The sequence below is a fragment of the Pituophis catenifer genome, unplaced genomic scaffold (genome assembly GCF_029215685.1).
Source record: "Pituophis catenifer annectens isolate HBS135680 unplaced genomic scaffold, rPitCat1.0.hap2 SCAF_1, whole genome shotgun sequence".
In the NCBI taxonomy this organism is placed as follows: Eukaryota; Metazoa; Chordata; class Lepidosauria; order Squamata; family Colubridae; genus Pituophis; species Pituophis catenifer.
Genome location: NW_027256881.1, coordinates 258,070,378 through 258,096,333, shown reverse-complemented (window position 1 = coordinate 258,096,333; position 25,956 = coordinate 258,070,378). Strand labels below are relative to the sequence as shown.

The 25,956-nt window shown below is 39.8% G+C and overlaps 1 protein-coding gene across 3 annotated transcripts in view; it reads left to right on the top strand.

The window, feature by feature from the left end:
• Positions 1-25,956, top strand: part of HIPK3 (homeodomain interacting protein kinase 3) — a 66,036-nt gene that overhangs the window by 10,890 nt on the left and 29,190 nt on the right. For 2 of the 3 annotated variants that reach the window (XM_070934462.1, XM_070934468.1), the window contains exon 2: positions 14,532-15,633. In XM_070934462.1, coding sequence (XP_070790563.1) covers positions 14,534-15,633 — 1,100 coding nt within the window. In that variant the 5' untranslated portion in view covers positions 14,532-14,533. Of the gene's footprint in view, positions 1-14,531; positions 15,634-25,247; positions 25,327-25,956 lie in introns of those variants that run through there. The other variant, XM_070934474.1, reaches the window with a different exon arrangement.

Sequence of the window (25,956 nt, the reverse complement as noted above, 5' to 3'; positions counted from 1 at the left end):
TAAACACAGAACCCTATGTGTGTCACTGAACTGCATTTCGTTGGATAAGGCCCAATGTTAAAGTCTGCCTATTATTTTGAATTTTGAACCTGTCTTCTGAGGTGTTACAATTCCTATCTTCCCCAGTGTTTGGTTGTCTGCAAATTTGATGAATCTTCTATCCCCTTCTCTAAGTTACTATGAAAATGGGAGAGTAACCCAGCTCATAGCTTCCTCCATGTTGACATAGACATATTAAGGACCGAGTATTAGCTAAACTTGCTCAACCATCTATAAATCCATCTGAAGTGGGACCATCTATATAATTTTGTTCCATGTTATCAAGAAGGTTACAATCAACCTCGTTAAACAATTTACCGAGATCTGAGCGTACTACACCATTTCGTAAATTGCTTTGTAAAAAAAAAAAAAAAGATTTGTCTGGCATAACTGTTTTTTTCAAATTCATCCTGGCTTCTAGTAATCTGTTTTTCTGAGTCTTTCAAACTAACTGCATGTTGATCTTTTCTAGAATTCCTCTACGTACTGATGTCAGGATGACTGGTCTGGCTTTCTGTCTCTTTTTTTATCCTGTTTTTAAAGATTGAAGAACAATGTTAGCTTTTCGTCAGTCTTCTGGCACTCTCTCTGTACTTTAGGAGTTCTCAAAAATTTTGGACAATGTTTCTGAAATCACATCTGCCAGTCCCTTTAGCACTCTCGGATATAATCCATCTGGGCCCACTTAAGCAAATGTATTCAAGGCAATTAGGAGATCTCATACCAGTTCCTTACCTCTTTTAATCTGTATTTCTCTTATACATCTCCCCCTTATAGATCATTTTTCCCTAGTTATTGGCTTTATTTAATTTATGTGGTCATTTTTCCTTTTGTGAAAAGACATGAAAAATAGAAATTAAGCAGTTTAGCCTCTTTCTTGTTGCCTCACAGCAAATGATCACATTCTCCAATCAGTGACCTGACTGCTTCCTCTTTCTCTCCTGCATATACCCAAAGGACTTTTATTTGTTACATCTAGAATTCATTTCTAGCCTCTAGAAATGATTTTGATTTTTAGTTTTTCTGGTGCCATCCTTAGAGTCAGATAATTATTCTCTGATACTGATATTTTTTTCTGTAGTCATTTCTTAAGCTTGTTCTTTTTCTTTCCCAGTTTATCAGCTGATCTTCTACAGTTTATCTGTAGTCTTAATATTTTCATTGGATGCTTCCCATTTTATTTTCTGTATTTTTTGTGGTCAGGCTTTAAGTATCTCATTTTTCAAAATTTTCAATTTTTCCTAAACATTTCCCCCCTTCAGGATTCTATACTTTTCAGGTGCTTTTTGCAAGGTACTATGTATATTGGCTGCTATAATTAAAAGAATTGGAAATGCCAGGGTTGATTTAAAAAGACCTAGATTAAGTGGCTGGTTTAGTAATTGCCTTCTGTGTGTATATCATATGTCTGAATTTAAAATACTTAATACAATTTTTCAAAAACTCCACAACATTTTATAAAGTTAAAAAGACTAAAACATTCCACTTTGCAAAAAATAGGGAGGGAAAATGGCAGATGTAGAAAATGGATTATAGTATGGGGATGTGGAAGATTTTTGTAGGGTTATGCAATGAAGTTGATTACAAAAGGAAGTATTTCTTCCCACATCACATAATTAGTTTATGTAATTTGTTATGCTAGCCTTTGCTATATGAATTTAACAGAGATTAAGTTTTAAAACTTCATGGAAGATGTGATTTAGAAAAGTAATGAACTAGGAAAATGCTTTTAAAAGCATTTTTGAGTTCCTTCCATTTTTTTTTCTTTTTCTCTCTCAGGTATTTTTATCTCTAGCTAGATTTATCGTCTGTAACAGGTTTATACAATAGCTGCTATATTTAATGCATTTTCAAATATTAATTTCTCTAGGTGTTAGAAAAAAAAAAGTTAACTAGAAAGAAGACAAGCGTATTAGGCAGCCCCTAAATCTTTTGCCATTACACTGAAGTCACTCAAGATCATGTTGTAAAAATAAGTAGCAAAACAATTTTTCACTGTGATTTTCACTGTGCTTTAATGAAAGTAACAATGAAAATAAAATCTGTTAGTCTTATCATTTCTCTATTTTGTATTCCCAGAACTCCCAAAGACCCCTCTGTTAAGGTGCATTTTAGTTCCTCCCAAACCAAGGATGTCCCTCAAAGGACGTCCCCCTACAGTGTTTGGCTTCTGACTGCATAAAGTTGCTCATTCCTTGAGCTTTAGAATATAAGAAAAGATCTGTTATATCGCCTCTAGGTGCAAGAAAAAACTATGCTTCCTATATATCTAAAACAGCAGCTTGTATCAGACTTTCAAACCTTGGCTTGAATAACATGTCTATTATCTGTAATGTTAAATATGGATGATGAGTACCAGATACTTTGTATACTTTAAAAATTTGTTGCAGGCAATTCTGTTTTTGAGTAGTGCATATATGTTCTCCCTCTAGGTGGAGACAGCATCCAGGAATGGGTTGTGCTCCTCTGTTCAGTTGAAGGACTGAGTCTGTCAAAGCTGTTAAGCTCCACCCTTGTTGCTAGGGCTTCCCCGCTTTTGACTCAGTAAAATATTAAAGATACCAAGATTGGGAAAATAGTGTTCTTGGGATTCTCTCTCCCCCCCCCCCCCAATGATTTGAAGACTAAAAGAGACAAAAGTTACTATTTTCTTCCTGTTATTTTTTCCCTAAAACGTTCATGCACATCGCTCCAATTTTTATTATTTTAATTCTTTGGCCCTTCACATTGCTAGTCAAGTTCATCTCTTTATTGTAAATAAATCATTATAAAAAGATACTAAGCTTCAGTCCGCTTTTAAATATCAGTAGTGAAGCAACATTACTTTAGTAATTTTCCCTAAATTGCATTAGTTCAGAACAGCTTTATGTCGTTACAAACAACTATTCTTTTTGGAAGAAGAGAAAACTTACCAACCTTTAAGAAAAGTAATGATTTATATTTATAGGTGGGAATCAGTTGGTAGCAGTCAAATTAATGTCACCAGACCGTTCTGCTTGAAGGGAAAAAATATTCTAACTTCTGGCTCATGAGTTTGGAGCTCATATCTAAAGTAAAGCAACTACGAAAAGGGTAAAGCTCTTGTAAATTAGTGTGTAAATGCATAAATTTGCTGTGGCTATTTAACATGCAGATAAGTAATATTATTTAAACAATGTGTTTTTTCCCTGTGGAGTTGGCTTTTTAAAAGCTTGGGGAATTAAAAAGAAGCAAGATTAATTCTTGCTTAATGGCCTAGTATTGTTTTGAGTAATTGATTTTAGTCTGTTGTACAAATCTAGCCATTTTAATGTATTGAATAAACATTACTGGTTTACAGTACTGTAAAGCTAGCCAACAACATTATGGTTAACCTATTTTTACAGATATTTTATATGTATCAACCACTAGATAGAAACTAGCAAAACACTTTTTCCAGCCCTCTGCTCCTGCAATCCACCTCTGGGTTTCCTTCTTCCTCGCTTCCTATTGACTGGGTGATTTGTTTAAAACTGTCTCTCCGTGCTGTGGCCACGCCCACCTTCCCATGATGCACCAGTCTTTTCACTCAGTCGCTGACTGACTGGTGTGCCTTTCTCTTCGTGCTCATTTTTTGGAGAATTTAGCAGTTTGCGTTAGGCTTTTTTATTTATTTTTCTTAGTAATTTTTGTCTGATCGGTGAGAGCCTCTATTGGTGAGCTGCGGGGCGCGAGATAGGTGCCTGGGGAGCCGGCACGTCCTCCGCCCGGGGGTTTCGCATTTCTGACAGCAGCTCGGGTTACCGGCCCTTCGGGGCGGTTCCCTCTCTTATTTCTAGCCGCCGGTGTGGAGCGCGGGGATTTGCGATTGCTGCATCTCCTTCCCCACACCAATTTCTGCACGGTATTTTTGGCTCTCTTAGGGCGGCTCCGGAGTGCTCCGCAAGGTTTGCCCTGCGGCCTCTGACGTATTATTCAATTTCTCACCGCTGCCGTTTGTGTGCGCTGCGATCCATTTGTCAGCCTTTCAAAGTTGCCGCTCGGGGCTTCAGGCGCCCAGGCAGAGTTGGAGACTTCGTTCCAGCCCACAGCCTTGTGGAGAGTGTCGGCTGCTGCGGCGGTGAGGTTGCGCTGACGCCCGTCCCTCGGGCGGCGTCCGGCGAGGCTTGCCCTTGATCCTTATTTGGACGCGATTTCCAGCCGCCTGTGTTGCCGCCATTTCTGAACGGCCCGAGGCCGCCATTTTGGCGCAGTTTTCCTGGCAGCGTTTTGGCGGGCGCCATTTTGAACGGCAAAGTCGCTCTTTAAGGGCCGCCTTTTTTCCTGGGTCACCCTCTCTCTAAGCCACATTTTAGTTGGGGTGTACGCGTGCTTGTCAGCCTGCCCAGTTAAGGGGACCAGCTGTCTGTTGTCCCACTAATTTTATTGGAGCCTGGGCAGTATTTGTTAATCCCCTGTGACACCTTAGCCAGCCTTTGTTTTTTTCCTGGCGGAGATAGCTTTGGCTGGGCTGTTTCGGCCACCCTCGGAGTTAAAGAGGGCTAAGTGTATATAGTTCAGCTTGTGTTTGAATATATATATAAAACAAAAAAAAAAAAAAGAAAAGAAAAGAAAAAAGGACTAAAAGAAGTTAAATATTATACAAGTTATTGTTTATTACATTTTTATATAAAAAAAAAAAAACAACCCCCGATTGATTATATTTAATCTTATTAGTCATGGCGGATGCCTTTTTTTCCTCTGATGAGGAGCGTGAGCCCAGTCCCCCTAGGGCTCCAGCCAAGCACAAGTCCAAATCTCGTAGCAGAGTCGTGTCTGCTTCTGAGGACTCCCGCCAGCCTAAATCATCGGCAGCGGCGGATAAGGACGCACAACGACGCCACAGGGCTCTGGAGCGCCAATATGACAAGGCCAGGCAGGCCACTTTGGCCTCTGTTTTTCCGACTGGCCTGAATCCACCACCTTTGTCGCCTGCGTCTGGTGGAGCCCAGGCGCCTGATCCACCACAGCCAGGTACCTCTGGACAGCTGTCAAAAAGAGCTTCAATCTCGTTGCCTGATGTTTCATCGGTGGGCTTGTTCAACCCCGCCCCCCCTCCTCCTGCTTCTCGCCCTGAGGCGACTTTCACACCAACCGCCGCTGGTCTTCGTGGGGCTGATGGACAATTATTGCCTCCCCAGATGGACTTGCAGTTTTTGCTGTCTAACGCCTTGTCTTCAATTTTGGCCGCGGGAATCCAGCAACCGTCCTTGCCTCTTGTACAGATGGCCCCCCATCAGGTGCCCCAACCACCTATGGCACCGACTCCGAGGCCTTCTCACCTTTTGGCGCCTGATTCTTCGGATGAGTCCGATCAAGGGGAGAATGTTGTTGAGGATTTAGAATTTTCGGAGGACGAGGGCCTCGCTCCTGATGTTCCTGCCTTTACCGGGCTGTTCAGGCCTTCATTGTTTAAATCTCTGCTACATAAGGCTCGTCAGGTCACTAACATGTCTGCCTCTGCGCCTGCAACATCTGAGACTGCGTCCGCGTCGAACCCCCACGAGGCCTTGTTCTCCTCTTCCAAACCGGGCAGGGACTTCATTCCCTGTCCTCAACTTTTTTCTGACGTGCTACAATCTCCTTGGTCTCAACCTGCTTCGTCCACGGGCCCCAATAGCATTGATAAGAAATTGTATTGTGCGGCACCAGATTTGGACGCCATGCTGTCTGTTCCTGTGGTGGACACTCCCATTGCCAACCTGTCCTCCTCGTCCTTACTGTCAACGGATGCACTGGACGGATTGAAATCGGAGGACAGAAAGTCTGAGCTTTCCTTTCGTAAAGAACATCAAGCCCTGGCATGGGCAATCAAAACCGCGACCGCCACTTCCTTTTTCAACCGAGCGACGCTGCTTTGGCTGAGGCAGCTTCAGGATAGGCTACCACCAGAAGACACACGTCTCCACCAAGACATAAACAAAATTGTTGCAGCGACGGAATATTCGGCCGACGCTTCCTTAAATTCTGTGAAGTTTACGTCCAGGGCTTTGGCCTCGTCTATTACATCCCGTCGTTTATTTTGGCTTAGGAATTGGAGGGCCGATGCCAAAGCTAAGTGGCGCTTGGCGGCAGCACCCTACAAGGCTCCGAATCTGTTCGGCTCCGCTCTTGATCCTGTTCTTATCGAGGATAAGGACAAGAGGAAGATTATGCCGACTTCCTCATATCGCAGACCTGAAAGACGTTATACGCCTTATTATCAAAGACAGTCCTTTCGAGCGACTTCCAGGTCAGGCGGTGCCTATTCGCAACGTCCACAATTCTTTGGTCCCGACCGTTCCTCAGATCGCCAGCGGTTTCGTGACAGAGCCAGGAACTCCTCTGGTTCCAAGCGCCCCTTTCGAGGAGCCGGATACCGTCAATTCCGCAGGGGCAAATGACTGCGGGTCACGGGATCCCATTGGCGGTCGTCTGCAACTTTTCCACCATCAATGGGAACAGTCGACCTCGGACTCTTGGATCCTTCATACGGTGTCTTCCGGCCTGTCGATCGAGTTCCTGGGATGTCCGCCTTCTCGACACATTTGCTGCCCTGTGCCACGTTCTCCCGAACAGGGCCGCTTGCTGCAGGAACAAGTTTGCCATTTACTCAACATCAGAGCAATAGAGAAGGTACCGCCGGATCAACATGGCCTGGGATTCTATTCGACGCTCTTTCTCGTCCCGAAACATTCCGGGGGTTGTCGGGCCATCTTGAATTTGAAACAACTAAACCTTTTCATTTGCTATCGCAGATTCAAGATGCACTCCCTGGGGTCCATCTTGGGGGGTGTTCGTCGTGGCGACCTCCTTCAATCGGTCGACCTCAGGGAGGCATATCTGCATGTCCCAGTGTCACCTTCACACAGGAAGTTTCTGCGCTTTCAAATTGGGGACGATCATTATCAATATTGCGCAATGCCCTTTGGTTTATCCTCCGCCCCAAGAACCTTCACAAAATTAGTGGCTGTAGTGGCGGCGTCACTCCGAAAGATCCCGGTGCGGGTACTCTGTTACCTCGACGACATCCTGGTGTTGTCATCGTCCAGGAGTCAGGCAGCTCGAGACCTTCATCTTGTCATCATGGCCTTCCAGGATCACGGATTCTCAATAAATTTTCCCAAGAGTCACCTTTACCCGTCCACATCACTGCTGCACTTGGGGGCGGTGATAGACTCTATTCGGGGTCAGGTTTTTCTATCTCCGGACAGGATCTCGAGTCTTCAAGACCTGATACGTCAAGTTCTGTCTCATCGCTCCATCCCCCTTCTCCAGCTGTCTCAACTGCTGGGGAAGATGGTGTCGTGTTTCTCAATTGTTCCATGGGCACGACGTCACGCGAGGCCATTACAATGGTTTCTGCTCCCTTACCAGCGCTCGGGACGCAGCGATTCCCTTCACAAAGTGTACCTTCCACCTCAACTTCGGCTGTCTTTTCAGTGGTGGATGGGATCGGCAGTTCACAAGGGCTCGCACTTTCTGATTCAAGACAGAATGACTCTGACCTCGGACGCCAGCCTTCGCGGCTGGGGAGCCCACCTTCAACATCAGGTGGTGCAGGGTCGTTGGTCCGTTCCAGAAAGAGGCCACAACATCAATCTGTTAGAACTCAGAGCAATCCGCCTGGCCCTCAAACATTTTCAATCTCAGTTGGAGGGTCACCACGTCCTTGTGCTCACGGACAACATTGCAGCCAAGGCCCATGTAAACAAAGAAGGCGGGACACATTCGAGGTCTCTGATGTTAGAAGCAGAAAGTCTATTCCGGTGGGCGGAACGCCATCTTCTTTCCTTGAGAGCCGATCACATCTCCGGCGTAGACAATGTGAGGGCAGATTGGCTCAGCAGACAAAGTCTCGATCACTCGGAATGGCAGCTGCATCCGAGGCTCTTTCGCGAAGCCGTCCTTCTGTTCGGCACGCCTGTCGTGGACTTGTTCGCCAGCCCGTCGAATGCCCAACTTCCACTCTATGTGACTCGTTACCCTTGCCAGTCAGCGATGGATCACGACGCGCTGCGCTGCCATTGGCCCCCGGGGCTATTGTACGCCTTTCCCCCAATTCCCTTGATTCCTCAGGTAATTCGGAGGCTCTTGGAGGAAAGGGCCGAAATGATCCTGGTGGCTCCCAACTGGCCTCGTCGACAGTGGTACGCAGATCTTGTGGCCTTATCGTCTCGTCCACCGTGGCTGATTCCACGAGACCGCATCGCCCTACGCCAAGGGGTCATCGACCACCCAGAGCCAGGATGGCTCCAATTGGCCGTTTGGCGTTTGAGCGGCTTATCTTGCGAAAGGACCGACTGCCCGACTCCGTCATAAGTACAATCCAGGCTTCTCGTAGGCCGTCAACTTCAAGGATATACGACTCTTCCTGGAAGGCCTTCTGTCGCTGGTGTGCGGCCAACCTGGTAGACCCTACTTCAGCCCAGATAGAGGACATTCTGTGTTTTCTACAATCCGGCTTAGACAAAGGGTTGTCATCTTCTACCCTTCGTCGTCAGACGGCTGCATTATCTACGGTCATTCGGTGTCCCCCATACTCGTCTTTGGCTATGCATCCGTTACTTAAGGGATTTCTTCATGGAGCAGTAAACTTATGCCCACCTGTTGTTCATAGGTACCCGACCTGGGACCTTTCCCTTGTTCTTCAGACCTTGATGTACCCTCCTTTTGAACCTTTGGGGTCTATTCCTTTAAAGTTTTTGTCTTTCAAGTTGACCTTTCTTTTGGCGATCACTTCTGCCAGACGGGTGTCTGAACTTTCCGCCCTATCGATTAGAAAAGATCTCTGTATTTTTCAACCTAATACAGTGATACTACGTCTGGACCCAGCATTCTTACCCAAAGTAAACTCATATTTTCATCGGGCTCAGGAGCTTATCCTTCCGGATTTCTGCCCGTCACCGAAACATCAACGCGAAAAAGACTGGCATACCCTTGATGTGCGTAGGGCTCTACGTCGTTATATTCGCAGGACTGAATCCATCCGTAAAACTGAGGCTCTTCTGGTGTCATTTCATCCACCTTCTTTGGGCCAAAAGATATCTTCATCCACAGTGGGCAGGTGGATTAAGATATGCATAGCTACAGCTTACAAGCAACGTTCTCGTCCTGTGCCGAGTCGCATATTACCTCACTCTACTCGTAGTGCGGCGACGTCGGCCGCCTGGGCTACGCAGGCTTCAGTTTCAGACATATGTCGGGCCGCTACTTGGTCTTCTGTGACACCCTTCATCAGACATTACCGAATTGATACGTATGCTTCGGCCGAAGCATCTTTTGGGCGGCGTGTTCTCCAAAGTGTCCTTGAGGTCCAGGAGTCTGAGTCCAAGTAGTTTTCCCGCCCTGGGATTTGAACTTTGGTATATCCCAGAGGTGGATTGCAGGAGCAGAGGGCTGGAAAACGAACGTTGTCTTACCTGAACGTTCCTTTTCAGCTCTCTGCGACTGCAATCCACACCTGCCCTGTTGGTTCTTGTTTTCTTGTGTTTTTTACGGGTTCCAGAGATTTGAAGTTTATATGGCTTGTTCTGAATTTTTGATTTGTCTACTAGGTGGTCACGCCTTCGTTCAAAGACTGGTGCATCATGGGAAGGTGGGCGTGGCCACAGCACGGAGAGACAGTTTTAAAAAAATCACCCAGTCAATAGGAAGCGAGGAAGAAGGAAACCCAGAGTTGGATTGCAGTCGCAGAGAGCTGAAAAGGAACGTTCAGGTAAGACAACGTTCGTTCTCAGGTACAATCCATATGATAGGACAGCATTTTAAAATTATAGTTTACTAATATGAACGAGTAGACTTCCATAGTAGCCATGCAGCCTTGGAAATAAATATGACTTCTTAATGAGTTGCAATAGTATTGAATGTACCGTTCCATTTATTTTGAAGCACATCTTTCATATCACATTCAAAATACTTCACAGCCCTCAAAGCAGTATTTAAATCCTATTCAGATGTCATAACTTAGAAGTTGAAGGTTCACGTGGTAAACTATTGAACTAAAAGTAATAGCTCCAAGCCCATAACTTTAATTTAAATAGGGATATTTTAGTGAATAAAACAAGAAAATAATCTTTGAAATGAGCTCTTTTGTTACCTGCATTTATTTCTCCACATAATCATCTATTCAATTTTTTTGCTAATGATGAACAAATTTATAAGTTGTCATGAAAGAACTCCATCCTTTGTCCCTTCATTCAGGTCTTGACAGTGTTCTCCACCTCTTCCTTTGAGTCAGAGATGTCCACAAAGATATTCCTTCAGGTTGGGGAAAAAAGAAAAGTCACATGGCACCAAGTCTGGACTGCATGGCGGATGGAATGAGATGGTGGGATCCACATTCACAATTGCATTTTGGGTGGTTTATGAGGTGTGAATCTAGCATTCTCATGTTGCAGCAACAATTCTTGTGCTTCTGAATTCTGCTTAATTGCTTCAAAGTGGCATAGGTGGAAAACATATCAGGACATGTAATGCATCCAAAGAAACCAGAACTCCAAGGCAGGAACGTTCCTCAGAGAACATATTTATTGGACACATCATATTGGCACAGCCAGTGAAAACCAATTCTAAAACTTTCCCGTGGTTACCATGTAATTAAAAGCAAAGGTTTCTCTCCCCAGGTGTCACAGGTCACATTGTCCAATCAAAGCAGTTGGCGGGCTCCCTCAGCCACTTCTGATCCTCCTCCTACTACCACCTGTTGGGATGACCTTGATTACCGCGGGAGAGCTCTTTATTTTGTCTATGAGACTGTCTAGCTATTTCCCCCTCATCTTCCCCCCATAGTTGTGACAACTATGAAGCAGCACAAGATGGCTTCAGCCAGACTGGATTCAGAGCTGACAATAAGGAATAGGGGATGCTCATTTCAAGGATTATTTTCCTGTTTCATCTATTAAACTATTCCTATTTAAACTAAAGTTATTGAGGTGGATACTATACATTACTTTTCATTTAACCCTCACAGTTGTTCACTATAACATGTAGGAACTTCTGTCTTCATTTCAGAATTTAACTAAGGCTTATAAATTGACACGTCTAAAGTTAATGCAAAAGTTAAAGTGATTTTAAATCAGTATTTAGCAGTATTTAGATATAGTTTATAGGTTGAGGTTTCTAAAGATCACAACTATTTTTATATTCTATAACCATGTTTGATATATTTATAGTTAAATTATGGGCTACATTTTCTCATTTTCTTCTAATAGTTCAGATTATCAGTTTTGGTTTATTTAAGCAAAAAATGCCTGATATCCAGCTCCATTTCTCTCTAGTTGAGCCAGGCCAGGAACCCCTGGTTCCCCTTCTAGCCTGAGAAGCGAAGCAGTGATCTTAAGGTGGTCATCAGTTCCATATTTGAACCACATTTGGCTATGATTGATTAGGAAAATAGCTTAGTATGTTGAATAGGAGTTTGGTGGAGGATATGGAATTATGAGTAAATATTTTATATGTCCATTTATAGTCATAGCAATAGCAAGATGATCACTACTTGGAGTTATGTGTGCTGCATGGGCTGTTCTACATTTCATAAGCTAATATTCTATTTTCAGCCAGCTTATGTGATGTTAACATAAATTTCAGCTTTTGCATATGAGGTGGTTGTACCAGGCTGTCTTTTTCCCATAATAGTAGCGTTTTTGAGGAACAGCTCTTGCTTTGTAGTTTAAAATGGTTTCTATATTGTTGTGCTAGTATTAGAAATCGATATTCCCTATTCAGAAATTTAATTTAGGTTTGATTCAAGTCAATGTAGGGATTAAAGAAATCTCAGAAATTTAATTAATTGACTCTCCCATCCATCAATTTCAACAGAGCTTGAAGCCTTATGGCAGTGTTCTCAACCTTGGGAACCTTAAGTTATGTGGACATGCTGGCTAGGGAATTCTGGGACTTGAAGTCCACACAACTTAAAGTTTCTAAGGTTGAGAAATGCTGCCTTAAGATCATGTCATTCCATTTGAAAACTTTTGGCAAACTACATTGGATCTGTTGTTACTCATAAGATCAGAAGATAGATATATGGTTTATATTAACAATTTTTACAAATAATTTGTTATTATTCCTTCAGATCTCATTATTTTTCCTTTGGCAAAATTCATTTTCTTGAAATGTCATATCTCAGAAGGTGGCTAGTCTGTTCACCATAATGAATTTTCTCCTATATTGATAAAGGACTTGTTTGTTTAAAAAATCCTTTAACCTACCGTACTTGCTTATTGTTAACGAAGCAGTTCTTTTTTAATTAATTCAAAAGCACATCCACTCAATTAACAAAGTAAAAACAAAGAAAAAGATATATCAGTCAGGTTGCTGGATTCCCTATCACAGATTCTCAAACTATGGACAATGAATTTATTCAAGCATTGTGACTGTTTTCAGAATAAAAATTGATAATAAAAATCTTGAAATAATAATGATTATTTATTGCCACCTGACTCCCAGTTATTTTGGGCAGCTCACTGTAATCAAAGAAATTACAATAAATCAAATTAATTTTTTTAAAAGGTGGAAATTGCAAAAGAAGATGGAATGAGGCAAGGGGTCTCAGTCTCCATTGTTAAAGGCCTGGGTGAAGAACTATGTCTTCATTGCTCTTCTGAACAACAACAACAGCCAGTCATCCGGGGACCTCATAGTAGACACTTCTATATAGATGTCCTTCTGGTGTCCTGAAATATGACATTGTAATCAAAGGAACCCAGAACACGCCAACCTTGCAAGAGCATAGTGGTAATATGGGAGACAGGTGGTTCCTCAAGTCACCAGGCCCTAGGCCATGTAGGACTTTTATAGGTGACAACCAGGTCTTTGAATTTCATTCAGAAGCAAACTGGCTAATTTTGAAAGAAAATCCAAAGCTATTTGGAAGAATTTGATTGTAAAATCATTTCATTGCTATTTTTTGTGTGGGTAGTAGTTATTTAAAAGGTGTAATCTTGTTCCATCCTTCTCCCAGAAGTTTGAAACTGCATACCTAGGAGTAAATGCAAGTGTTTGTATTCATGCACAGTTGATTTTCAGATCTCTTAAACTTTTGCAATAAAACAGCAACTTAGCCTAATTTGTCTTCATTCTTCCCTTTCTCTGTATCTTTAAAAAGCCTATCCTCTGAAAAGGTACTCTTGAGCAGCAGTGCACACTTATGGAAGGTAAAGCTTTCCCTCTCTCAACATGCTTTATAGTAATAGAACAAAGTGTGTAACTTTCATCAAGCACTGAAGTCATTTGGTATCTCTGTTTAACACACAAGATCTGCTATGCACCCAAGAGTCAGAAATAATCCTCCCACTTTACTATCCAAAATGTAAACTTTAATCTTTGAAAAATCACTTTACTGCAGCAGACTGATAGCATTGTGATTAACACCAGCTGTCTGCAATTACTGTAAGTTCGAATCTCACCAGGCTCAAAGTTGACTCAGCCTTCCATCCTTTCTAAGGTAGGTAAATTGAGGACTCAGTTTGTGGGGGCAATAAGGTGACTTTGTATAAATATACAAAAGTATGAAGGCTATTGCTTAACGCATTGTAAGCCGTCCTGAGTCTCTGGAGAAGGGTGGCATATAAATCAAAAAAAAAAAAAAAAAAGCTTGCAGGACCATTCAATTCATACACTATGCTACTTACCTACCATTGTATCATTCATATACATTGCTACAGACAAAGAAATATAAAGAAGGTGTTGGGTTGAAAGCCTTTTTTGTGATATGTTAGGAACAAACAGATATTCCTTTGTACTGCTATTTTTATATTAAATACTTTATACTAAACTTATACAAATAAAGTCAGGAGCCATTTTTACTTTTTTTTGTTGAGAAATTAGATAAACATTATGTAGTTTTGTAGTTCTTAGAATGATGAATATCCTTTAAATTCTGCTGTATATTCTCATAAGAGACTAGTGGAAAAAGAACTTCAAAGGCCAAAGAGGATTCTTTTGATTTAGGAAGCCAATTCAAGAGTTTGAGTTGGATGATGCATGTTTAAGTCATCTGTATAGAATCATAAGTTGGGAAGAACCAAAGAGTTTATTTATTTCTTGATGATAAAGCCATGTAGTTTAATTGCTGATTAATTTCCATTATTGAATTACTCTGGAAAAACAAAGTTTCTTTTATATATTAGTCACAATGAAAGTTATTGTCAAAAACTTAAATCATGTCCATATTTGTGACATCGATTTAAATAGGTTCTGCTATTACAGTTGTTTCATAGTAGTTAATCGGTATTTGCTATTAGCACTGTGCTGTCACTTTGAAAGCTGCTTTTCTTTAAAGTTAGCTGAGTGGTAAACATTCAGAATCTGTTTTGGTACACTGTATATTTTCTCTAAAAGCAGAGGAAATCTGTCCATTACTCATGTATAAACCATGTAAAACATGTAACAGCTTCAGTATTTAATGTACAAAACGGCTTGGCTTTTTGATAGCTATTTTTAGAGACTTAAAAGATAAATATATGGAGGGATGGGAAGCAACAGAGTATCTTAATATGTTCTCTCTCTTTCAGGTATGGCCTCACAAGTCTTGGTCTATCCATCATATATTTATCAAACTCAGCCAAGTGCCTTTTCTAATGTGAAGAAACTGAAAGTGGAGCCAAGTAGTTGTGTATATCATGAAAGAGCCTACCCACAGCTCTATTTGAATGGTAACAATTTTGGAATCACTCAGCCTCCCAGTAGGGTTGGTGCTTTCTTGCAAGCTACAAATATATTTGACAGACCTCAAAGAGAGACTTTTTTGTTGCAGACCAGTACTGTTGGTTTAAAAACTATTGCAGGTGCTACAAAAATCTTAGCAGTGCAGGCACAGCAACCTCAAGTGGAAGCACCTTGGCCTGGGACACAGGAAAGTGAGTTGAACATCTTGGATCGTCCCCAGCAATGTGGATTGAAGCGTAAGAGTGAAGAGTTAGAAAACCAGAGTGGCGCAATGCAGATTGTTGATGAACTGCCTATATTGCCTGCTATGTTGCAAACAAACTTGGGAAACCCAATGACAGTTATGACAACTACTGCAGCTTCAAAACCAAATGGTACCAGTGGTGATGGAGATTATCAGTTAGTGCAGCATGAGGTATTATGTTCTGCGAAAAATACTTATGAGGTTCTTGATTTCCTTGGGCGAGGGACTTTTGGCCAAGTCGTAAAGTGCTGGAAAAGAGGGACAAATGAAATAGTGGCAATCAAAATCCTGAAGAACCATCCATCTTATGCACGCCAAGGGCAAATAGAAGTGAGCATATTAGGAAGATTAAGTACAGAGAATGCAGACGAGTTTAATTTTGTGAAAGCCTATGAGTGCTTTCAACATCATAACCATACTTGCTTAGTTTTTGAGATGTTGGAACAGAATTTGTATGACTTTCTGAAACAAAACAAATTTAGTCCTCTTCAGCTAAGGGTAATTCGGCCTATTCTGCAACAGGTGGCCACTGCACTGAAAAAACTAAAAAGTCTTGGTTTAATACATGCTGACCTCAAACCAGAAAATATTATGTTGGTGGATCCAGCACGGCAGCCTTACCGAGTTAAGGTAATTGACTTTGGATCTGCTAGTCATGTATCAAAGACAGTCTGTTCAACATACTTGCAATCTCGCTATTACAGGTATGTACCTATTATCTTACACCTTGAAAGTTTTGACTTTTCTACATTGACTTATGTAACTAAACTAGTTTGTTTTCCAGAGTCCAAAATGCATAAGGTTTGGTAAGAATACTTCTTTAAATAGCTTCTTGCAGTATTTGACTAATTAAGTAGAACTTCATTGTTTTGTTATGCATACAGATCCTGAGACGCACATAATTAGAATAATTATTAGAAATTATATTGGATAATTAAAGAAGTATTAGCTTGTACTCTCTGAATATGTTTTTTCACTTCCAGTGTTGAGAGTATTGTCCACTGGGAAATCTGTAAAACTAAAAATGCTTTATATTTTTTTCACCGTCAGCTCCAGTCAGCTTAGATAATAGAGATGGCAGATCATGAAGTGATAGTTGGCAGCTAGCCTTGATGAGTCTGCTTATGCACCATGTAAAAACTTGACATTACATTGAATGAACAACATGAACACTGTGTGAAAAAGGCTATATACAAGTGGAAACAATTAAGTCCATATTCTGAGATTATCTGACGGGGTTAATGAAGCACATTCGGGACTGATCAACACATTGTTTACAGATATCAAAATGGTTTCTAATTTGTTCTGAGATTTTAGGAAAGTTTCCAATATAGCCAGCAAAAGTATTTTGTTCACATATCTATGTGAAGATAATTTTGGGAGCAGCTTCCCTTTTTTTTCTGGAATAAATCAGCCTTGTTTTGTTTGCCTGTATTCCACATTGTTCATTAAGCTAACAGGTGGATGTTCTATAACTTCTTCACCTCTTTTTATATAATTCCAAAGTTCCTTTGATTAAAAATCAATGACTTGGTTATCCACCATTTCCAACCAGGGGAAAAAAAAATAAAACTGCAGTGTTAACTTTTACAAAGGAGGTCTAACTTTATTCACCAACTATAATGCCCATGGTCTTGCTCAGTTTGCGTCATCATACCCCGTCTTATAACCTTCATCACTCCAAGACAAAAACTGTCTATCCCGTAATCATCCATTTCTTCTGGGCTAAAGGAATCCTAATACAAAAAGCAGAAATTATAATGATTTTAATTCCCTTACCCATCCTCTGTTATGATGCATTAATCAGTGGGACTCAGTAGGAAAGTAGTAACTTCATCTGTAAATGGTACCAGATCATAGAGAAGTGTAGTCAGACAGAAATTGAAGATCAGGAATGGGACAAGCAAGAGAAAAAGTCTGATACAAATATAGCTCCAGCACTGCTGTATTCTGAAGTTGAAGGTTTTTCTGTTTATGAATGCAGGATCTTCTCTTGGCTCCAGCTGCTCATTAAATGGTTGGAAAGGCTGTACAGTGATCCAAATTCCAAAGAGAAAAGGTAATTAAGAGATTGTATGGGTGTGTAGATTGCACCTGTTGACATTCCCTTCAAAAAGTCTCATTTAAGAAGGTGTCAACAAGTGTGTATGTGTACCAATACGTGCTTGGAATTACTTTTTCTCCTTTGGAGTTTGGATCACTATGCAGCTGATGATTAACTGAATAGAGAGGTTACTTGTAAGTAAGGACTTGCATTTGAGTAGACCCATTACTGCTGAGGAACCTCTTTTCAAACCCAAGCATCCTGATCTCCCAGCCTTCTGGTTCTGGATTTTCTTAGGAGAATGAGGAAAAAAAGTAAGCCTCTGGGTCAGTTAGTTGTTCTTGCATTACCGTATACTGTGGACAGAGGTGGTATTCAGCAGATTCTGACCAGTTCTGGAGAACTGGTAGTGGAAATTTTGAGTAGTTCGGAGAAACGGTAAATACCACCTCTGACTGGCCCCGCCCCCATCTATTCTCTGCCTCCCGAGTCCCAGCTGATTGGGAGGAAATGGGGATTTTGCAGTAACCTTCCCCTGGAGTGGAGTGGGAATGGAGCTTTTACAGTATCCTTCCCCTGCCATGCCCACCAAGCTATGCCACGCCCACCAAGCCACACCCACAGAACCGGTAGTAAAAATTTTTTTGAATCCCACCACTGACCGTGGATGCCAGTCATGGTGAACCCTTCTCCATAAGTCTGATAAGTTATCGATACTCTGCCTCTTTTTCTACGGGAATTTGGGGGGACCTGACACAGGATGGACTCTTATATGTGTTTTTCTAAGGTTTACAATAGTTTCTAAGTGATTGCATGGAGAAAATAATGTAAGAAAAAACGTAAGTAGTTCTTGCTTAGTGATCATTCACACCTAAGACAGTGATGAAAAAGTAACTTTACAACCAAACCTCACATTTATGACCTTTGCAAGTCTGTAAAGCAAAGGAAAGCTGAAGTAAAATCATAAGCACAATCATGGTTTCACTTAGCCACTAAATTGCCCTTCATAATTTTGATTCCTAAATGGGGACTAATGTAAAGAATCACATTCTAATAATCCCCCTTTTTGAACACATTGCCTGTTTCATATTTGCAGTATTTATCAAAACGCTTTATTTGGCCAAAAGTGATTAGATTCCCAAGAAATTTGTCTCCTATGCAGAAGCTCCCAGTGTACATGTAAAACAACAGAATCATCATCATCATCATCATCATCATCATCATCATCATCATCATCATACCAATAAGACGGGGAGTAAAGAAAATAATAAGGATAAAAGATAATGTACAGCCATACTACATTGAGTAGTATGTCATTGAGTGAAATCTTTACTGGTGGATTTACTGTTTTGTGGAGAGTGCATGTCTAACTGAGGAAAGGCTGTTGGCTTTCAGACAGCACTTCAGATAGTAACAAATAACTGAAGAAATGTCATTTATATCAGTGTATATAATTTTTTTTTTTTTTTTTTTTAATTTGATTTATATGCCGCCCTTCTCCGGAGACTCAGGGCGGCTTACAGTGCGTTAAGCAATTTCTATGATTGCACTATACAAATGATCAATTGACATATAAATGATGAAAATCACGGGGGGAAAGGATAAATCCAGCCAATTTTCTATCATTAGAAATCTATCACTAGATCAGGGGTTCTGGCATCATCATCATCATCATCATCATCATCATCATCATCATCATTATTATTTACTTTATTCATTAAACATGAAACTCAGTCAACTGAATATTCAAAAATGCATCACAAATACCATTGACTGGTGGTAATGGTTGATATGGGTTGCTGCCAGCATCCTAGCTATCAACCAAGTACCTTCTTAAGATGTACGATGTTCCAAGTAGCACAGTTTTTTGCAGTTCTGCTGGTGTTATTATTAGGTTCCATTGTCCAGCAGTTCCTAAACTTTTTGCTACCACATCTCCCTTATTGTATATATTATTGTATGTATAATCTTATTGTATATTCCTCCCCAACAATCCAAATACCAAATAAATACAAACAATGAAAACAATAGTATGGAAAAAGTGGTTTTCTTGTGACAGTCTAACTAAGTTTCTTCATTACTACTGTAGACTCTGCCTATTTCTCCTAAAGGGAGGTACACCTCACAGTTTGGGAAATCCTGTCATACAGTGAAAAAGTTTGAAAACCTCTAATTTATAGCAAATTATTTAGTTGGAATGTTATTTTGTTAAATATTAAATAGAAAAACAGCAAGATACTTCTATAGCATGTATATGTGTATATGTATTCTATATTTATCACCATGGAGTTTCTTCAAAATTTTAGTTTTTAAACTTTTTATTCTTTTATAATGTAAACCACAATACGTTATATTATTTCAATGCAGATTTCAATGCAGTAATGTTTATATAACATGATTAAAATGACCAACATTGTATTTAAAATCTTTAAAATATTGAAATTAAAAAGAAATATAAAGAAAAGTAAAAATTCTATCAATATTTAAGATGTTGATGTTACAGACATAAAATTATTTATCTTTTCATCCAGAGTTGAGTATAGATTCTAAGATAAAAAAGAAAGCACCACTATAATTCACTTCAGACTACTAGTCATATGGTAATAGTTTAGTCTAGAACTAATTTCTTAATTCTGAATTTCAAATCGTACTTGTACTTTAAAGTTTAAATTAACCACCTATAGTAATGATAGAACTAGATTTTTAAGCTGTAGGGCTCTTTGGGTGTGGGTTTAATTGCTGTTTTATAGGATCAAATCCTAGAAATAAGGAGAAAAAGCAATATATGAAACCATACCTACTATTGTAACTAACTGGGAGTGAACTGCTATCTATATGTTAAAGACGTATATGAAGAATTAATGGTGGGAATGGGAGTTTAAAATGGAGTAAGTTCATGAACTTGGATATCTGTTAAGAACTAAACAGGAAATATTTTAGATATCTCCTTTGAGTCTTGCTGTCAGAGAACAACTTCCAGAAGCTGATCCAGGCTGCAAAAATTATTTAAAACTCCATACATTTCTTTTTAAAGAAATGAACAGCAACAATGGGGCTAGTATTAGGATTTTCTAGTCCAAGATTAGATGAAAAATCATATTATGAAGGTTGATTGATTAGTTTTATTAATTAGAGTGGCATTTCTGTACCTGGTAAAAAGTAATTTTAAAATAAACCGGCAATAATTTTTGGCCCTTTGAATTGTTGTGCCATTTTGGAGAAACTTACTTTAAATAGATTAATTTGAGAATGTTTTATGATTAGTCCCACAGATAAGGTAAAATTAGATGTGGGCATTTGTTTAGATTTAATGACAAAATGTAGATGAGAAACACTGTAAATATGGTATTCCGAATGAAAAAAAATCTTCATTTTTTTCATCTTTTCATGTGTTGCTGTGATTCAGTTAACTTCCATAAACGAACATTTCCTTTTGATTTAGTTGCTCAAGGATTATTCTGAAATACTTTATTTGAAAATAAAAACAAGAGTGCAGTCATTGATGAAAAAAGCAGTGCATGAGAACAGGACCAAGATTCCTCTGTAAACAACTTGAGCTGGAATGTGGCCTCAGATGTTATTCTATCACTTTGAACTGTGCATCACTGAAATGTTGGGGGGGGGGTAGCTTAAAATAGGCAGGGGGTGGTAATCAGAAACTGTTGACTACTATAGATGGTGAGGCTGCTTCACTGCTGCAGTGAAATAAGCCAGAAGTACATGCAGTTAAGTGTATTCATTTTGCTGAAGGTCAGGCTGCTCAAAGTCAACTCTTACGTTTGTAAGTGTAGTTACTGTCAAGAAGGCCTCAGCTATTACATGTGTAAAAGCAGTTTGTTAAGATAGGCTGTATTTAATTGAAAAGCTTTATTTTACAAGAAGTTGGAGGAGGACGACCATCAGTGGGGGAGATTATCTGCCTAGGCTCTACTTTTTTTTTTTCTTCTTCTCCTTATTCAAGGTTGAAAACACGATCTGGTTCAGCTGGCTGCTATAAATGTAAACAAACAGAAGATGGTAATGACTAAATATGCTGCTGATTGACAGAGATTTTATTGTTTTGGCATTTGGGTTTTCTCAAGCAGCTTACCTAAACTGATACCTTTTTTATTTTTCATTTGAATAATAAAGTGGTGATATAATGTTTGAGGTGTTCAACCCAGGAGATCTAGATTCAAGTCTACACTTGGCCATGGAAGCTGATCGTTTGACTTTGGATCAGCCACACACTTTCAATCAAATATGCCTCACTGTGTTGTTGTGGGGGAAATTTTAAGGAGCAAGTATTATGTGCCACTAAAGGCTTATGGAGAAAAACAAAAACAAAAATCTAATAAACATAAAAATAGGGCATTCCCATAGTTTTCTCGTATGCATCTCTTGTTTTTTGCTGCTTGCTGTAGATAGGATTTGATTTTTTCCCTCTTAATTGAAGACATATTTAGGCTCATTTGCATAAACATGTCCTTTTTTTTCTTTTTTTGTTCTGCTTTAAGTCAATCTCTGATTACATTATTAGGCCTTGGCCTTCCAGCCTTTTGCAATATCAAAAGAGATAGAGCTAATCTAATTTCCATCCAATCGTCCTGACTCTATCCTGAATTAGTTATGGAATGAGAGTCATAAAAGGGGAGTATAGAGCTAATCTAATTTCAAGCGGAAGGATGTTCCATAAGGTGGGCACCTGAGCAGAGAAGGCATGTTTCCTGGGACTCACCAAATGTAGGTCTGTAGCTAATGGGACCTGTAGCATGCCCTGTTTTGCCAGATCTAATGGCAAGCTGATACAAAGGAGATGTTCCCTAGGTAGCCCACTACCATGCTATAAAGGGCTTTAAAGATTAAAATCAGCGCCTTGAATTGGACCTAGAAGGTCCAATTCACAGCCAGAGCAGTTTGCAGAGCAAAAGTGTAATATACACTGTGCATAACTGCCTATGCTTGTTTATTCTGTACCAGCTGAAGCTTCCAGATGTTCTTCAGGGTCAGGTCTATGTTGACTGCATAGTCTAATTTGGAGGCAACTAGTGCATGAATGATTGGCAGGACCTGCCAATCCAGAACTGGCACAGTTGTTGCACAAGACAAAGCTGCACAAAGGACTTCTTGCTACAAATGCCATCTGCTCATTTAGCAGGAATCATGATCCTATGAGGACCCCTGGATTGTATAGCCCTATCCAACACCAAAGATGTCATGGTCCTGGAACCAGTGGGCTTCCAAAATCAAAATTTTGCCTGGGTTCAACTGAATTTTCTTGTTCCCCATCCAGTCACAGCCTCCAGATACCAGGATAAGATATTTATGGCATTGCTTAATTTGCCAGGGCTGGAGATAAATAATTTGGTATCAGCATACTGATGATGGGTATACTCTTAGAGAACCAATTATACCTGTACAGACTTTCAAATGAGTGTTTGAGTAGAGCATCTGAACCAAGAATAAGAGTCTTGAGTTCCATATTTAAGGTGGCCAATTTCATCCACAGAATGTTTCTTTCTCATCGAGTGTGGGGGCCAGCGGTCAGGAATAGGTTAATGCTTGTCTGATGTCAATGGACCGAGTCTGCAAGCTGTCAAGCTCCTTCTCTTCCTCTTGCTTCCCAGCTTTCAGACTCGGTCTGATTGGGACCAGACACGAAATTCTGAGCTGCCCATTTCAGATTGCTGGTGCATCTTTGGTTGAAGTTTTTTCTTCCAGATTGTCTCCCAGTTACCTGGTTAAGCTTGCCAGTGTGAAGGGTCTTGCGCCCGAGCCCGCTGAAGGCCGCTTGCGGCAATTGGGGCTGGGGGCTTCCAGTCTCTGCCTGAGACCCACCCACCCCTCTCCAGCAGCAGCGTGAAGGGCTCATGCCCAATACCGCTGCGGATCGTCGCATCGTCTCGGAGCCTCCTAGCGGGACTGATAGCAGGCTCCGTCTTCCTTGCAACAGCGCAGCTTTATCGGTCTATAGTTTTTTGAGTCAGCTTTGTCCCCCTTTTTATATAGGGGAACTATACTGCCAACTTCCCATCCGACTGGAATGCAACCTGAACAGCCTTGCTAATAGTAAGGCACACCAATCAATATGAGTCTTAAAGAGCTCTGGGAGTAGAAAAACTTCTCCAGCCACCTTATTAGATTTTAGACATTGAAAGACAAATTTGATTTCTCATACTTCAAAGACTAAAATGTCATAGGTATGTTTGTGTGAGAGGCTCTGGTTAAGATTAGAAAATAGATTTGCATAAAAATCTGTAGTCTGTAGTTTTCCTTGGTGAGTTATCATTTATCTTTTTTAATTTTCAGATTTCTGCTAAGATTTTGTACATTGATTCCTTCTCCATTTTTCCTACGCCTTCTTGGGAATTATATCTTTAAGTATGTTTTCTTGTGTATGTTTTTCAAGTGGCTTTTAGAGAAGCATACATACATTTTGTGTATGTACATATGTAAATTCAAATTATTAATGCTTATATGCTTCAAATGATTGAAATGCTTAATTCCATATAAGAGACTTTGAATTTTTTAAAACTACATATTTTATATAGATACTGGAAAATTAAAATAATGTGAAAATTGAAGATTCATAGTAGTTAAAAGTCTGTTATATAAAGCATCATTTTGTGCTTGGGAAATGCAGGGAGAATAGAAATGGTAATGTATCTCAGTCCTGGTTAATGTTGATAGAAAAGATGATAAAAATTGCAGCCCAGCAGTAACTGGTTAGCTGTACATTTTCCTGTTACAGTATGTATAAGAGATTATGAGGCTTACCACACCAAGGAGCACACCTGATACTGATAGAATGTTAACATTGCAATTGGTTGAGAAATGCAAGTTTCTTGTGTTTCAGAACTAGCAGTAGCATAGAAGACATGAACACACACACACACACACACACACACAAACACATACACACACAGTATATATTTTAATCTTTATTTAAACTGTTTCTTGAACCTTTAAGACCTAATGAATTTACAATTTGCATTGAACCTATTTCTCTTAAGCTTACTGTTTATGTTTGTTTCTATTTTATGTAAAATATTGCTGATCTCTTGTGTAACAAACCACTTCATTGGACTTTTATTAACCAATTAGTAACTTTTATAATTCTTATAATTTTTATAGAAATTAATCTTTCTGTAAGCTAGAAGCTAATTGTTCTTTTCTGTTTTGTATTAACACTTTCTTCTTTGCTTAGCAAGGTATTAAAATGCTCTTTCAAAAAGAAGCTGTTATATATTATAATATTAAGTGTATATGTGAATCTGGAACATTAATGTAGAATTTTGATCCAATCTTGGGTTATAAATACCTGTTGCGATATAGATAAGCCAGAGTTCATGCATTGCATATAAATATTAAATTAAATGCAGGAGAGCTACTGCTTTTATCATACCACATCATACCAGATTCACGACTGCAGATAGGCAGCATATAAATTTAATAAATAAAGTAATAACAAATGTTACCAAGAGATGCCTACTAGGAGAATTTGACTAGAATGCATTCTTGGCTAGTTTATATAATGCACTAAGCCATTGTTTGCTTAATCGTCATTGAATAAACCACAGTTCATTAGATTAAATAAACGGGTTTACAAGCCCATTCAAAGTCAGAGGTGGAATTACCTTGAAATAAGTTTACAACTTATTAAGACATATGAATCCAGCCATTGTTAAATGATATGCTAAAGAGTTATGCAGCCCCAGCTAATTTAGCTAAGATACCTTTTTAAAGTTAAAGAAGTTATTGGCTTTAGAAGATCACCAGTGGTGGCAATTAGACAGAATAAGTGAGAACACACATTAGATACTTGAAAGAGAATCAGTATTCTTAAATGTGAATGGACCCATAGGAAAAATTAATGCAACAAATATTATATGCCCAAAATGATAACCAAGATAACCTTATCCATTACTTTTGAAGATTTCAGTTGACTTTCCCTAAGGAAGAAAATAATTTAAGCAACACTAGAATGGGTATTTTATCCTTCTTGTATATTATTTATATTGGAAGGAGAAAGCCTTTTACTAGTGAACCAGAAATGAGAAATTTTCAAGGTGGGGACTAATTAACAAAGCTCCTCTAGGAGTATGGATCTTGAACAAAGTTTGTTCCGGGCCTGCACAGCATATGGCCCATTGGGCAACACGTGGCCTACCAAACTGCCCTGTGCAGCCCACCAGTGTTTTTTAAAAACTCAATAAATTCACCACCAGATGTCGCCACCACCAGGAAGGATCTGCTCCTGCTGCCCATAAGAAACCCTGCCAAGCGCCTCCAATGCCTCCAGGCCTCACCGACATCACCAGCTCCAGTGTTGCCAGCGCTCCTCTAGCCACCAAACAACTGATCGACATGCCAGGTATTACTTTGCGGCCTGTGATTATTTTAAATTTATCAGTGTGGCCCTTTTTCATCCACAAGTTGTGCAGGCCTGATCTATTAAATACCCAATCTATATTCGCTGGTAAAAGCGAGGTAGTACAACCAGCTCTTGGGATGGTCTGAGGAAGTGCATATTGTAACGAGAACTGGTAATCTCTATAGTAACCCTAGAAAGGCTGACATGTCTAACTGAGTCAAGTTATTTTTCCCTCTCTTTCTGTCTCAAAATAGATAGACCAGAATTCCACGTTATTTATACAATATGGAGATCAAATAAGCATAATCTATGATAGCAGCAACTGAGGTGCAAGCACCCTCAGAAATTTTCCTAGCAATAATCCAACATCAACTAGTTACATTTTGTTCCCACCTCCAAATCTTGTGTATGAGAATAAGAAATTGTGATTTAAATTTTACAAACAAGCTATCACAGAAAAGAATTATCTCAGTTGGGCCTTCCAGTCTATGGAAGGTTCATAGGGAAAAAATATGTCCCCCAAAAGGAGCTTTCTATCTAAAGCTAAGATAGTTTGTTGGCTTTAGAAGATCACCAGTGGTGGCAATTAGATACTTTCTTGAGATGTAATGAATCATTGTTTATGATGAA